This window comes from Branchiostoma belcheri, unplaced genomic scaffold (genome assembly GCF_001625305.1).
Source record: "Branchiostoma belcheri isolate BF01 breed outbred unplaced genomic scaffold, Haploidv18h27 scaffold24, whole genome shotgun sequence".
Lineage (NCBI taxonomy): Eukaryota > Metazoa > Chordata > Leptocardii > Amphioxiformes > Branchiostomatidae > Branchiostoma > Branchiostoma belcheri.
In genome coordinates this window covers 208,433-223,428 of record NW_017803843.1, presented here as the reverse complement: position 1 = coordinate 223,428, position 14,996 = coordinate 208,433, and the positions used below count along the sequence as shown (strand labels likewise).

General features: G+C 41.5%; 1 protein-coding gene and 1 pseudogene across 1 annotated transcript in view; one reads left to right on the top strand and one right to left on the bottom strand.

The window, feature by feature from the left end:
• The first annotated feature begins 1,128 nt into the window (after positions 1-1,128).
• Positions 1,129-7,537, top strand: LOC109470904 (annotated as a pseudogene).
• Positions 7,538-9,513: 1,976 nt separating this feature from the next.
• LOC109471142 (LIM domain-binding protein 2-like) overlaps positions 9,514-14,996 on the bottom strand; it is a 28,826-nt gene continuing 23,343 nt past the window's right edge. The window contains 2 exon segments of the mRNA XM_019770372.1: positions 9,514-13,294; positions 13,297-13,408. Of these exon segments, the coding sequence (XP_019625931.1) occupies positions 13,161-13,294; positions 13,297-13,408 (246 nt within the window). The 3' untranslated portion in view covers positions 9,514-13,160.

Genomic DNA, 14,996 nt, shown 5'->3' with positions numbered 1-14,996 from the left:
ATGATTAGCCATGGGGAGATAAAACCATGGGTCGTTTTAAGAAAGAAGATAGTTAGATATAGAATGTATCAGTTGCAATTGTCAGTCATGAATGTGCAAAAACCAGTTCTGTTGGCAGGTTGAACATAAATTGTTTTAGTTACAACACTAGTTTTAGTTGTTTTCGTTTCTGTAATGTTGCTACGTAGTGACGATCGCAAACGGTAATGATGTATTTACCTCCCTAGGCGTAAATAATAAACAGCTGTTGTAATATACTATTTTTTCTTGTCATCCCCAGTAGTTCCTGTATTACTAGAACCTATGACGTTAGCATGGCCATATTTATGTGAAACATTTCCGTACCTACAATGCTGGTATGAAGCACCTAATGATGTAATTGTTCCGTGTATCCCTCTCTCTATATATATATATATCTTGTGAATTAAATTGAAAAGAACTGGAGGGACTTGTTTCTAAGCCTTTAGAATTAAAGGAATGTCCCAAATGTGAGGACATTATATGAGATGTTTGTTTGGTATTCGTCTGGACTGGTGCCGACGTCATTTAGATACCGTTTTCACGACACAAGCGGGGTTTTTCCTCCGTTCCTTTACCACCAAAGACACCATAGCTCGCACAACAGAAGGATGTATTACAGACATAATTACATTATGGTGACCCTTATGATCCTCATCGCAATACTGAACGTTCGCTACGTTGAGATAACTCAGGCTGTCGGGGAAAAGATGAATGCTAGTACGTATGGGGAACGTGGTGAAGCCATTTGCTACATTTGCTCCGGAGCAAAAGTCGGCCTTTCTAGTTGTTTTCCTTTCTATAATGTTGGTACTTAGTGACGATCGCAAACGGTAACGATGTATTTACCTCCCTAGTCGTAAGTGATAAACAGCTGTTGTGATATACTATTTTTCTTTTCTTCTCATCCCCAGTGGCTCCTGTATTGTAAGAACCTATGACGTTAGCATGGCCGTATTTATGTGAAACATTTCCGTAGCTACAATACTGGTATATGAGGCACCTAATGATGTAATTGTTCCGTGCATCTCTCTATATATATCTTGTGAATTAAATTGAAAAGGACTGGAGGGACTTGTTTCTGTGCCGACGTCATTGAGATACCGTTTTCACGACACGGGATTTTTCCTCCGTTCCTTCACCGTCGAAGACACCATAGCTCGCACAACAGAAGGATGTATTACAGACATAATTACATTATGGTGACCCTTGTGATTCTCATCGCTATACTGAACGTTCGCTACGCTGGGATAACCCAGGCTGCCGGGGAAGAGATGAATGCTACTACGCAGGCCAGCGACAAAACGGACAGTTTCCACAACTCAACACTGCTGGGATCGGCTGGGATCTGTGACACCCTCTCGGCTACCAACAGCTCTGAGGTGCGAGAAAACGTCACTTCACAGGCCCCAGAGTGTCGCCAGAATGACACCTCCACACAGCCACCTCGAGATCCACTGGAAGGCCGAGGCCCTACCGGCGCGTTGTATGTTACTGTATGCCTGGGGGTCTGGTCTACCGTGACAAACAGCCTGCCCCTGGCAGCCATCATCAAGCACGAACAGCTCCACACGCCCGCCTACATCCTCATGGCTAATCTGGCGGCAAGTGACGTCTTGACCGGTGTAGCTTTCGTGTTTGGGGGAGGCTCAGTTTTGGTTGACATCTATACCGAAACCATTGACATTTCCGTCGACGTCTGGGCAACCCGTCTCCGCTTCACATCGCTCCTTCTCTCCGGCCTGTCCTCCGCCTACGGACTGCTGGCCCTGACGGCCGAGCGCTACTGGTTCATCGTGCATGGGATGACCTACGTCAACAACGTCACCAACGACAAGTGCAAGGTCGTGATTGCGATCGGTTGGCTGTGGTCTGTGCTACTGGCCATGTCGCCCAACGTCGGATGGCATTGCGCTGGTGTCGAGGAAGGCTGTCTTCCGTTTATCGGCGGGGGCCTGACCTACAGCTACGTGGCTGTTGTGCTCGTGTTCATGTTCATCATAATGACGGCAATCTTTCTCCTCAACGCGGGGGTGTTCTGGTGCGTGTGGAAGCACATGAACGCCATCGCCGCCCAAGAAGCCGCTGTCGGCTCCCCGTCCAGTATCAACCGAAAATCTGCCATCACCGTCGTCCTCATCACAGTCGTATTCCTGGTGGGATGGCTGCCATTTACCGTCAGAATGGCGCTACTCATTGAAGACGACCTTCTCCTTGCTCCATTGATGGTCTTCATCATTCTCAACTCAGCAGCCAACCCCGTCGTCTACGGATTTCGCCTGGCGGAGGTTCGACGCGGCGTTGCACGGCTTTTCGTGAACATCAATGGAAATACCGGCTTGGCTTGAAATTCAACGGAAGAAACCACGCCATTCACAGCACATCCCCGCAGTTTTATTGACAAGTGATCACGAAAAAAGACGGGCACACAGAAACGATCTCAGACATTAACATTTTCAAACAACCCTGGCAGCACCGACAGTGAGTACAAGAGAAATAGCATAAAGGACAGCAATCGAGGAATACAAATAACACTAGATGACACTCACTCACAACAATACAAAAATCACTGACTGGACAACAAAGCCGGACGCAAAGGAAGTTTTTCAAGAGAGCCCAGTAGCTAGGAAAAATTGTGATTAGATTTAGGATCGGGCGACAACAACAAATACAACTTCAGCACCATGGACAAATCCACGGGAAGAAGAAGACTGCGTCAAGATCACAAGGATGATCAAGGGAAGCAAGGGGATCAAGTGACAAGACGCCGGTCTGAAAGCTAAAACCTTTCTCTACCAAGATTCAGAACGTTCAAAAACATGGACAGTAGCAGATAACACTAATATGCGATTGGTAGTTTAAACACGGTGAATTTTCATTAAATGGTCTATGTTCACTCATAACAAGTTATATTGCGGAATTTGCGGTGCCACTGTTTTGTGTTGAAGCGCTGCCGAATGTTTTTCAAAACATTAAGGTATGTTTTTCAAATCCAATTTTGGAGGTTTGCTTATGTGTTATATATTGCTTTGGATCCATTATGTTGAGTAAAAATCACTAGTCCTCTATGATAGACAGCTCGTATTTCATGCATCCTACTCTCTTCCCGTCGTGTTCAGTGGCTTTTGTATTTATTGGGTTGTCATGGTAATGATGATGTCATGGTCCATTCACTTGTATTGAAATATTCTAGTGCTCACAATGATGGTATTTTATATAGGTGGAGAACGTGATGAAGTAATTCTTCCGTGTTCATACATGTTGTGAACTAAATTGAAAAGAAATGAAATGACTTGTTTGAAGAAAGATATTGAAAGAAGATATGGCTATGGGACAAAGTTTAGGCTGCGCCGGTCGAAAAGGTAACACATTACCGATATCTAGAACGTTAAAATATCTGGAAAGCGACAGAGAAGTCTTATAGGCAGACTAGGGACGGACGGTGAATTTTAATGATACATGTCTATGATTTCTTTTATATACTCCCGTGCTACTCTTTTGTGGGGAAACGCTACTGTACGTGCACCAGGCTCTTAATGATCTTATGCACCGTAGTGGCACAGTGGTACTGTAACGATAGAAAATTGTTCTTTCGTGGATTACATTTAGCCTTTGATAGATGTGACAAGACCTGCGTTCAAAAATGAAGTCAGTTACAATGTAGGAGAGGTCAGTTGCAATGTAGGAGTTTTAATTGTCAGTCTTGTGCGGAAACTGGCTGTTTGGTCGTTGACAGGAAATTGTATTATTACAACCGTTTTAAATGTTGTAGTTGTTCTCGCCTCCATAAGCTGACGTCACACAGCTGGAAAAATATAGCTCGCCCCACGAGTCTGAGAGCCCTAAAGATTTTCGACAGTAATATGGTCGATATTCTCTAGTCTAGATCACTGCACGATGTCCGCAAGTCAGCGAAAGTTTTTCAGGCTAATATTGCTAGATTTTCAGGCGAAAACTACATGTACACGCGACTCTATAGGGATGATATCAAACTTCGGCGATGTTTTGGCGATCGTGAAACTAGGGCGAAGGTTGTTTACAATAGTGTGACGTCTGCTTAGTGGTGGTACTTACACGTGTGTTGTCATTGATGATAGAAAAACGTAATGATGTATTTGATGTCGTTTGAATAGATCGTTAAGGACCGATTGTGAAGCAATTCGATGGTTTGTTTGTCAACTGGCACAATATACTAATTAAGACTAATTGCACCATGTCGTTCGATGACGTATGGTATTTCTTTGCATTAGAAGAAAGAAAGAAATTTTGCTCCCTTCCGGTGATGTCTTAAATTATTGTAGAAGAAAAGATACTAGGGGATAGCTAATAGCGTACATACACACTAAGTATGATTTCTTTCACTTCTTGAATACATGTGCAGGAATAAAATACTTGTTGGCTGTGATAACATGCTTTGTGGTTTAAATTCTTGTTGCGTTTATGATCTCTTGTTTGAAATTTATGCTGTGTGTTTTTGCCCACCTTTTTATTCACGATGTCACATTAGATTATACGTCTACAGAGGATGTCATCCATTAAATTTACTTGCTGTGGCATAACTTACTACAAATGACAAACTGCATGAATCCCACACTGTTGTAAAACAGAAATTTGGAATCATCCTTTTTATTGGATGCTTTTTCATGAAGCAAAAAAAGGCCAGTATGGCCAAATAGAGAAAATACTGGTCATTCAACCACAAAATACATATTCACATATACAAAGTCCAACCGTACAAAACTACTTGTATCATGAACCCCACTGGCAGGTCAAAGTCTTCAGTCTTGTTGCAATGATGCTAAAGAGTGGACATACTTGTATCATGTTTTCGTACGTCATATATTTTGCTGATTTCACCAAAGACTTGGTATTGGAAGGAAGGTGCAACCCAACATCTCTCCTACAAACTTCCAAACGCCGGTTAAGCTATCAACTGAATAGGAGAAGCCGTGCCTTTCACAATGTCAATACACCTCCGTCGTGTCACACAGGTCAAGTCGAGAAATAATTGATACGCAGAAACTTTAAGAAATTTAGGCTCTTACTGGCGTCTCGAATAACCATAACAACACAATCAGTAGGAACAAGAAAACAACACAAATGGCAGTGATCAATGAATACAAAGAACACTAGATGGCACTCACTTCAATACAGAAAGCACTAGCGGGACAACAAAGTCATGAAATCTTGAAGAGAGTTCAGTAACTGGGACCAAGAGTGATTCAGTGCCGGGTGACAACAACAAATACGATTTCAGCACCATGGACAAATCCATTGGAGGGGGAAGATAGAGCACAGGTCATCAAGACAATCAGGGAAAGCGAGAAGTGACAACGGACGGCAAGACGCAGATCGCAAAGGTAATCCATTTCTCTACCATGAAAAGATCTAGAGCGTTAGAAAATCTGGACATTGACAGATAGCAGCGAAAGACAGTCTCGGCACCTACATAGTGACGGACAGTGAATTTTCGTTTCATAGTATAAATGTTTATGCCTTGTTTAATATACTCCAGTACAACTGTGTCACTGTAATGGTAAAAAAATTGTTCTTTGCAACGTCGGATACATTAGCCACTGAGAGACAAGGCCATAGGTCTTTAAGACAGAAGCTAGTTAGATCGCATTAGTTGCAATATTGTTAGTCATGAATGTGCAGAAATCAGCTCTGTTGGCTGGTTGAACCTAAATGGCTTTAGTTACAACACTAGTTTTAGGTGTTTTAGTTTCTTGCATGGTACTTAGTGACGCTCGCAAACGTTAACGGTAGTAATGTATTCATCCCCCCCCCTAGTCGTAAGTGATAATCAGCTATTGCAATTCTTTTTTTTTCTTTTCTTGTAGTCCTCAGTGGTTCCTGTATTGCTAGAACCTATGGCGTTGTCATGGCTGTAGTGGTGTGTATTGAAACATTTCCGTACCTACAATGCTGGTACTTATCGTTGAAGCGCGTAATGATGTAATTGTTCCATGTATCTCTATATATATAGGCCTTGTGATTTAAATTGAAAAGAAATGAAGGGACTTGTTATTAGCCTTTAGAGTGAAGAGTGGTCCAAAGGTGAAGGTATTATATTTTAAGATGTTTGTTTGCTATATAGAGCAAAATTTAGGCTGGTGCTGAGGTGATTTAGTTACCGATCTCACGACGCAAGCAGTGTTTCCCTCCGTGTCTTCACCGTCAAAGAGACCATTGCTAGCACAGCTGAATGATGTATTACAAAGATAACTACGTAATGGCGAACCTGGTAATCCTCATCGCTATACTTAACGTTCGCTACGCTGGGATAACCCAGGTTGTCGGGGAAGAGGTGCATGCTACTACGCAGGCCAGCGACAAAACGGACAGTCTCCACAACTCAACACTGCGGAATGGATCGACTGAGATCTGTGACACCCTCTCGGCTATCAACAGCTCTGAGGTACAAAACGCCACTTTACACGCCGTTCAGGTTGAGGTTTGTCCTGACCCCTCTTTAGCGGAAAGGCGAGCCTCTGCCGCACCGTTGTACTTAACTGTATGTCTAGGAGTCTATACTGTCGTGACAAACAGCCTGCCCCTGGCAGCCATCATCAAGCACGAACAGCTCCACACGCCCGCCTACATCCTCATGGCTAATCTGGCGGCAAAGCGACGTCTTTACTGGTGTAGCTTTTCATCTTTGGGGATAGGGTTTAGTTTTATTTGAAATATACAGCGAGACCATCCTCTCTGACGCCATGTCTCTTCTCCGCTTCACGTCGCTCCTTCTCTCCGGCCTGTCCTCCGCCTACGGACTGCTGGCCCTGACGGCCGAGCGCTACTGGTTCATCGTACACGGGATGACCTACGTCAACAACGTCACCTACGACAAGTGCAAGGTCGTGATTGCGATCGGTTGGCTGTGGTCTGTGCTACTGGCCATGTCGCCCAACTTCGGCTGGATCTGCGTTACTTACGAGGAAGGGTGCTTTCGTCCGGGATTCCCCTACAGCTACTTGGTTGTTGTTCTGGTGTTCATTTTCATCCCGATGGCGGCAATCATCCTTCTCAACGCGGGGGTGTTCTGGTGCGTGTGGAAGCACATGAACGCCATCGCTGCCCAAGAAGCCGCGCTCGGTTCTCAGCCCAGTATCAATCGAAAATCTGCCATCACTGTCATCATCATCACAGTCGTATTCCTGGTGGGATGGCTGCCATTCTTTGTTAGCATGGCGCTTCTCACTGAAGATGACGTTTCTCATGCTCCAATGATGGTCTTCATCATTCTGAACTCGGCCATCAACCCCGTCATCTACGGATTTCGTCTGTCGGAGGTTCGTCGCGGTGTTGTGCGGCTCTTCGTGAACACCAGTGGAAACGCCGGTTTGCCTTGAATCAGAACGGGGAATATCGCGTCTGTCACAATACATTCCCGCAGTGACCAGTGATGTAGACAAGTGACCACAAGAGAAGATTTTCAAACAACTCCGACAACACCAGAAGTAAGAACAATAGAAACAATAGCAGGAAAGGCAGCGATAAAATAAAAACTGGATGGCGCTCACGGCAATACAAAAAGTAATAGCATGACAGTACGGCGCATCTTAGAAGAGAGACCCAGAACGTCGCCAAAAAAAGGCTGATTCCATTCAGTGTCGGGCGAGAACAACGACAAATACACCTTCAGCACCATGGACAAATCAATTGAGAGGGAGTAGACAGCGTACGGATCACAAAGACGATCAAAGAAAGTAAGGCAAGTGACAATATGCCATTCGCAAAGGTCTAGGACGTTCAAAAACGTGGACAGTAGCAGAGAACATTGATGTGCGATAGGCAATTAAAACACGGTCAATTTTCATTTAATGGTCTATGTTCAGTCTTTGTTCATAACAAGTTATATTCCAGTACCAGAGTTTTGTGTTGAAGCGCTGCCGAATGTCTGTCAAAACATCAAGGTATGTTTTCCAAATCCAATTTTGGAGGTTTGCCTATGTGTTATATTTTGCTTTGGATTCATTATGTTGAGTAAAATTCTCTATGATAGACAGCTCGTATTCCATGCATCCTATACTCTTCCCGTCGTGTCCAGTGGCTTTTGTATTTTATTAGGTTGTCGTTTTAATGATGATGTCATGGTCCATTCAGTTGTATTGAAATATTCTTGTGCTCACAATGATGGTACTTTATACAGATGGAGAACTTAATGAAGTAATTCTTCCGTGTTCATAGATATTGTGAACTAAATTGAAAAGAAATGACTTGTTTGAAGAAAGATATTGAAAAAATATATTGGATATGGGACAAAGTTTAGGCTGCGCCGGTCGAAAAGGTAACGCATTACCGATATCTAGAACGTTGAAATATCTGGACAGAGAACACTGATAGGCAGACTAGGGATGGACGGTGAATTTTAAAGATACATGTCCACGATTTGTTTGTATACTCCAGTGCTACTCGTTTGTGGTGAAACGATACGTAACTGTATATTTCTCAAATCGATATCGAGGTATGCGCACTAAGCTCTCAATGATCTTATGTATCGTAGTGGCGCTGTAATGATAGAAAATTGTTCTTTCTTAACGTGGTTCACATTTAGCCTTTGATAGATGTGACAAGACCTGCGTTCAAAAATGAGGTCAGTTACAATGTAGGAGTTTCAACTCAGTCTTGTGCAGTAACTTGCTGTAATTGACAGGAAATTGTATTATTACAAACGTTTTATATGTTATAGTTGTTCTCGCCTCCATAAGCTGACGTCACACAGCTGGAAAATATAGCTCCACGAGCCTGAGAGTCCTAAAGATTTTCGGCAGTAATATGGTCGATATTCTCTACACTGCACGATGTCCGCAGGTCAGCGAAAGCTGTCCAGGCTAATATTGGTTGATTTTCAGACGACTCTATAGGGATGATATCAAACTTGGGCGATGTTCTGGTGATCGTGAAACTAGGGCGAAGGTTGTTTACAACAGTGTGACGTCTGCTTAGTGGTGGTACTTACACGTGTGTTGTAATTGATGATAGAAGAACGTAATTATGTATTTGATGTCGTTTGAATAGATCGTAAGGACCGATTGTGAACCAATTTGGTGGCTTGTTTGTCAACCGGCACAATATAATAAGACTAATTGCACCATGTCGTTCGATGACGTATCATACTTCTTTGCATTAGAAGAAAGATCTAGAAAAGCCAAGAAATTTTGCTCCCTTTCGGGGATGTCTTAATGGTAGGTGAAGAGACACTAGGGTAATAGCTTAGTACATAGTATGATTTCTTTCACTTCATGAATACAGGAATAAAATACTTGTTGGCTGTGATAACATGCTTTGTGGTTTAAATTCTTGTTCCGTTTATGATGTCTGGTTTGAAATTTAGGCATCCTGTGTGTTTTTGCCCACCTTTTTATTCACGATCTCACATTTGATTATACGTCTACAGAGGATGTCATCCATAAAATTTACTTGCTGTGGCCTAACTTTAATATTACAAATGACAAACTGCATGAATCCCACACTCTTGTAAAACAGAAATTTGGAATCATGCTTTTTATTGGATGTTTTTTCATGAAGCAAAAAAAGGCCAGTATGGCCAAATAGAGAAAATACTGGTCATTCAACCACAAAATACATATTCACATATACAAAGTCCAACCGTACAAAACTACTTGTATCATGAACCCCACTGGCAGGTCAAAGTCTTCAGTCTTGTTGCAATGATACTAAAGAGTGGACATACTTGTAGCATGTTTTTGTACGTCATATATTTTGCTGATTTCTCCAAACTGTGACCAAACACTTGGCATTGAAAGGAAGGTGCAACCCAACATCTCTCCTACAAATTTCCTTTAGTTACGATATTTCAGGTTATAACAATAATTTTAGACATGAGTACCTTTACCAAGTTTGTCTCTTAACAGCGTCAGAATATTACATTTTTTCCTTCCTTAACAATATTTTAAACTTTCAGACTGTGGGTATCCTTTTTTGTTTTTCAACAATCAGAGACCCAAACGTTGACCTCAGTGACGGCTCCTAGTCTAGCTATGGACAAGCCTACAACATACATATGTTTACATTTGGGGAAGACCGCAAAGGTATTCATAAGGTGAAGGCAAAAAACATTCTAAAATCTAGACTTCGACTTTATGTGCATTAACAATTAGCTTGACTTAAAAATTTAATCATGCCAGATACTGCACAAAATTAATTCCTTTTCAAGTCAGTGATGGTATTTGTTAACTGGTCTTTTTATCTAATTCATGTTTTAATCGTTCATCAATCCTAACTTCAGTTTTGGCACCCACGTTATGAATCTTTGCAGTCAACCCCGCCACTGATACTGTACAAGGGTGTAGGGTGACTACGACACAAGTACTGCCCGGCCATGTTGGATGGATGGTTGGTTAAACCGTGGAAGTTGGCAAATAAATTTGTAATGTACACACCTTAATCATGAACTAAGCACCTGCAAACCTACAGGTCTGACTCTTCTGTGTTCAACCAACCAACCACCCTGGGGGCCGTTCCCTCATGTGAAGTCACCCTACTGAATGGCATCTCAGTATGGTTGCCATGGCAACATGCTTCTATTTACATTTTGGTTTCACAGTTTGAAACAGTCTTGGTGAAAACATTAACATCAATGCACAAGTACATTGATCCTTTAATGGTCTACTTCTCCCTAATAAGTTGGCCAAAACATACAATTACAGAATAGCTGTTCCATGAAAATAAGCCATGAGTGACAAAACTAAATGTTTGAAAAGTGCAAAAAGACCAATCAAAATGAGCTTAACCAATAAGAGTGTGGCAGCATCACGTTTGCATTTCTGAGCTTTTGTTTTGAATTTCTAAGTTTTGGAGGGGCTGTGGAATTGGGAGTATCAAGCTGATCAGAATCAATCACATTGGTTGGTTTATAACTTCTCAGAAATTAATCTGATAGGTTGACTAGTTTTCTTGCAACAGCAGGTTTTAGGCAGACAGTTGGTAGCAATTGTTAGAATGCTGCTATTGACCTCCAGTCTTTAAGTTTACAAAGCTGTTACAAAATTCAAGTTTGTAGGGATACATAAAGCTAACAAACTCCACCAAGACTGAAAAAATTCCGTGATTGAGTATTTTGTTAATACTCACCCCAGTGCCATTTCTGCAAAAACTCGTAATAGCATGTGTTTACATGTATGTCTGTTGCACGGTTGAATATGAAATGAACTGTAATACTAATTAATGTTGGCAAGTCTTTACAAATGATCAGCATCACATCCAGTTCCAGGCTGGTGACAACTTGTCAAATTTTGCCTTTAGCTAATATAAAATGTCCAGGACCAAGCTTCATACACATGATATATGCGAGTTGTTTGGCACTGCCATGTAATATAACTATTAAGACAACTATTGTCAAATTTGGAACATAATCCCTAACAACCTTACTTCTGCCCCCGTGGACTGAATGATGTTCTTGTATAACCATGTACTAAATGTACATTGTAACAGGCAGATGGCAAAGATTGTTTGTAACCAATCCATAAAAACAGACACTACTAGTATCTTTAGATAAACATGTTGTTTACTAGCATCTGTACACATACTGATTAAGGGGATGGGGCAACAAGAGAGGGGCCTTGCAGAATCTTGGTGCATGGTGGCGTGAGCGCTCTTTCCCCCCTCCCCCCCCCAAACCAAAGTTCTAATGAGGACTGGTCATGTAGTGAACCTATGACATCCTTGATCTTCCTTTGTGTAAACACAAGACAGGAATACAGGAAACCTAAATAACACAATACTGGGTCCTGATATGTCATTTTTTGTACATACACAAAACTTCTTACGATATAAGGAGTATATAATGCACTATCATCATGCTAATGTTTAAATAATGACTAATCTATAAAGCACTCTCAAACATACCTAATAAAATACCCTGTACAAGGCAATGGAATGGTACAGAACTGATAAACAATAGTAAAATGCACACATTGTTTGACCTCTGACCTTGCTGTAACATACAGTCTGTTTGCACTGAATGACCTTTTGGTTAAATCTCTGACCTTGAGCATAGACTAAACTGGTTATACTTAACCTTAGCATGTTGGATGAAAAATTATACATGTAGAGTTGCACTTACTTAGCATGTTGATGGTTATCAGTGGTTAACAATGAGACAACAAATAATAAAACATTATGCTATAACTCTAGGTGAACTTATTTTCAGTTCATTTTTACAGGTTGAATGGGGTTGAGACCTGTATCAAGCACATGTACTGTCCTGTGCTGTACAGTGTCCTGTGCTGTACAGTGTACTACAGATGACACTTGTCTGGTTGGATAACATATACATTGTATGTCACTTAAGAAACTAGCTAGATTTGTGATTCAAATGGTCCTGTCGCTGCATTTTACATCGTACATTTCCACAGAAACCTCAACAAGAAATTGCATAAAAGTAAATATGCCACATACCTTTACTTTCATGTATATTGACAATAAAAACACATATTCAAAAGCTTAGCTACTGATTAATAAAATGATATACTTATAAATATATTGAAATTATCATCCATATATTTGGTAAGCTTAAATCTATATGGACAAACACTCAAGGTGGAACTGCTTCTCAAATAAACAAAACTGAAAATGAGGAGGCAAACGTACACCACATTTTCATTTCAAAAGAGTTGTTATCAAAATGACCACTGAAGTATGATTGTACTGTTCAAGAAAAGAAACAATGATTCAAGTCAGATATCCTGTTCTTGCTGTTTAGTGATAGTCATCTGGAATGCACATAACACCCTACCCTATGTTACCATAGTGATGGTCTCCATGGTGAGTTACCATGGAAACCTATGGTGATCTATCCTACATGACCATACTGATGGTCTCCATGACGATAGACTGGGAGAACCCCTAACAACATTTGCTGATAGAGGGGAGGTTTCAATGTACAAGGGAGGAGGAGAAAATATAACAGTCTTGGAAGAACAACCCAGCTACTTTCCCTCAAAGGTGCTCCTTTGCCACAATACAAGACATTGGTTAAGGACGAGACGGTCAGAGTGTGCACCATTTCAAATGGGGAGGGTCAGAGCCAACTTTAAATTGTCGTTCCAAGACGGTTAGGACAAAGGATGAGAGAATCCCTCCCACCTATTGAGCCACCCCTACTGTACAGTGGACTAGTCCTGGTGGGCTGGCTGGTGGGCGGGGTCCTCCTGGTGGCTCTGGCTGGGATCCTTGCCCTGGTTGGACGTCGGTGGGTTCCCCCACGAGCTGTTGTTGACCGCGGGGGAGCCGCCGAACTCGTCGTCCCGTCGATCCCGTTTGCCGCGTCGAACTGCGTGTTCTCCAGCCTGGTGATGAGCCGCTCGTCCTCGTCCCCGAACTCTCCCCCCATCAGAGAAGGCTCTCCCACTACCATCACGTCCTGCAGAACAGGGCAGGGTGGGGAGGGTGTCACAACATTGTTACAACACTTCAAAATTAGCCAGTATAGCTAAACTGACTTTACTTCCAACAATCAGATATCGTAAGATTTAGGTTTGAACATCGGGGAACAGTCTTAGCTAAGCTTTGAATTAACCTCAATCAAGAAACATCTAATTCTGTTGTAAAAGTTTTCAAAACCTGCATATTTCAGCCTGCTATCGAGTGACAAGATTGTGTATTTCAATACACTCATAAAGTACACTGGTAGGATGGATACTGATAACATACATATAAAAGGTTCAACTAGTTCATGTAAGTCAGTATTTTAGCACATCTCAGAGCAGGGGTGGGGGAGTGCGTTTTAATACATCTAGTACACCAATCTGATGGATGCTGATAACATAGTATATGCACTGAAGTTCCAACAGTACATGTAAGTCAGTATTTTAGTACATCTTGCCGGTCTGCACAATTCAACAACAGTTAAACTTTCCTAGGACAAAACAAACCACCATTTTCTGAACCAACACTTTCATTAACTTGCTGTGAAAGATTCTGCCAAAACCTTTGTGCTGTTTCTAGTAAATATGCGTTGAAAACATTGGCGGCTGGGATATTCCTGCTATCCTGCACCAAAAAATAGAAATAAACAGTTGTGAATATTTGTTTTCTTCACTATTTGCTAGCTCTGGTATTCCACATCAACAAGTGTCTGATTACTAGTAGTAATGTTTTAGTTAGAATGGGACTGTGGAACTGACTCTGACAGAGGCTTGCTGAAAACTACGAGTTGGAGATATTTACCTTGTATCAATCTTATTCCTACTTACCTACTGTTCTACTTCTAGATAGATGCTAGAGAAATTGTGGGGTGTAGTGTACATGGATGAAACCAGAATATATAAACCCTAACAGTGTTTTCTGGTACTTGTAATAATATACGGGAAAAAGTTACCTGTTTCACCTGACTATACAGCCCTGCATTCTTTTTTCTAATTTTCGAGATTAGACTTAGAGTACAATCCCAAACTGTAGATGCAGGCATACCTATTGTTCTTGCATGTATTAAAGCAATCAAGAGAGGATTACAGTGTAGTTTATGAGAATGTGATGTTGGGTGGTGGACTTTTGGTTTTAAATGATTCTCATTGTCTGATACAGGTGAAACCCTCAAGGGCTCAAAATCCTCACATGTGCTCACTGATCACTGAGGAGAAATTATCAACAAAGTCCCACAAGAGAAATACATGTAATTTACAAGATCTAATTTGCAAACATGACATTGTTGCTGTACAAGTACATGGGGGGAATACTAGTATTTTGACCAAAAAAAATATTCATTGAATACTGGTAATGCCCAACCCAAAAATGAACCACTAAAAAATTGTATTCACCAAAGAAAGGACTCAATGGAGACAGCATGCAGTAGACAGCAGAAGAAATAGAGCTTTTAAAATTTCCTGTTTTGAGGTGAAAACTCTCCAATTTTGTTTTGTTGTTAAAAGCCTGATCAAGTATTTCACAGACACTGTGAAAATACGATCTATAAAGCATCTTTAGATGATCAAGCAAAACATCACCGAGTG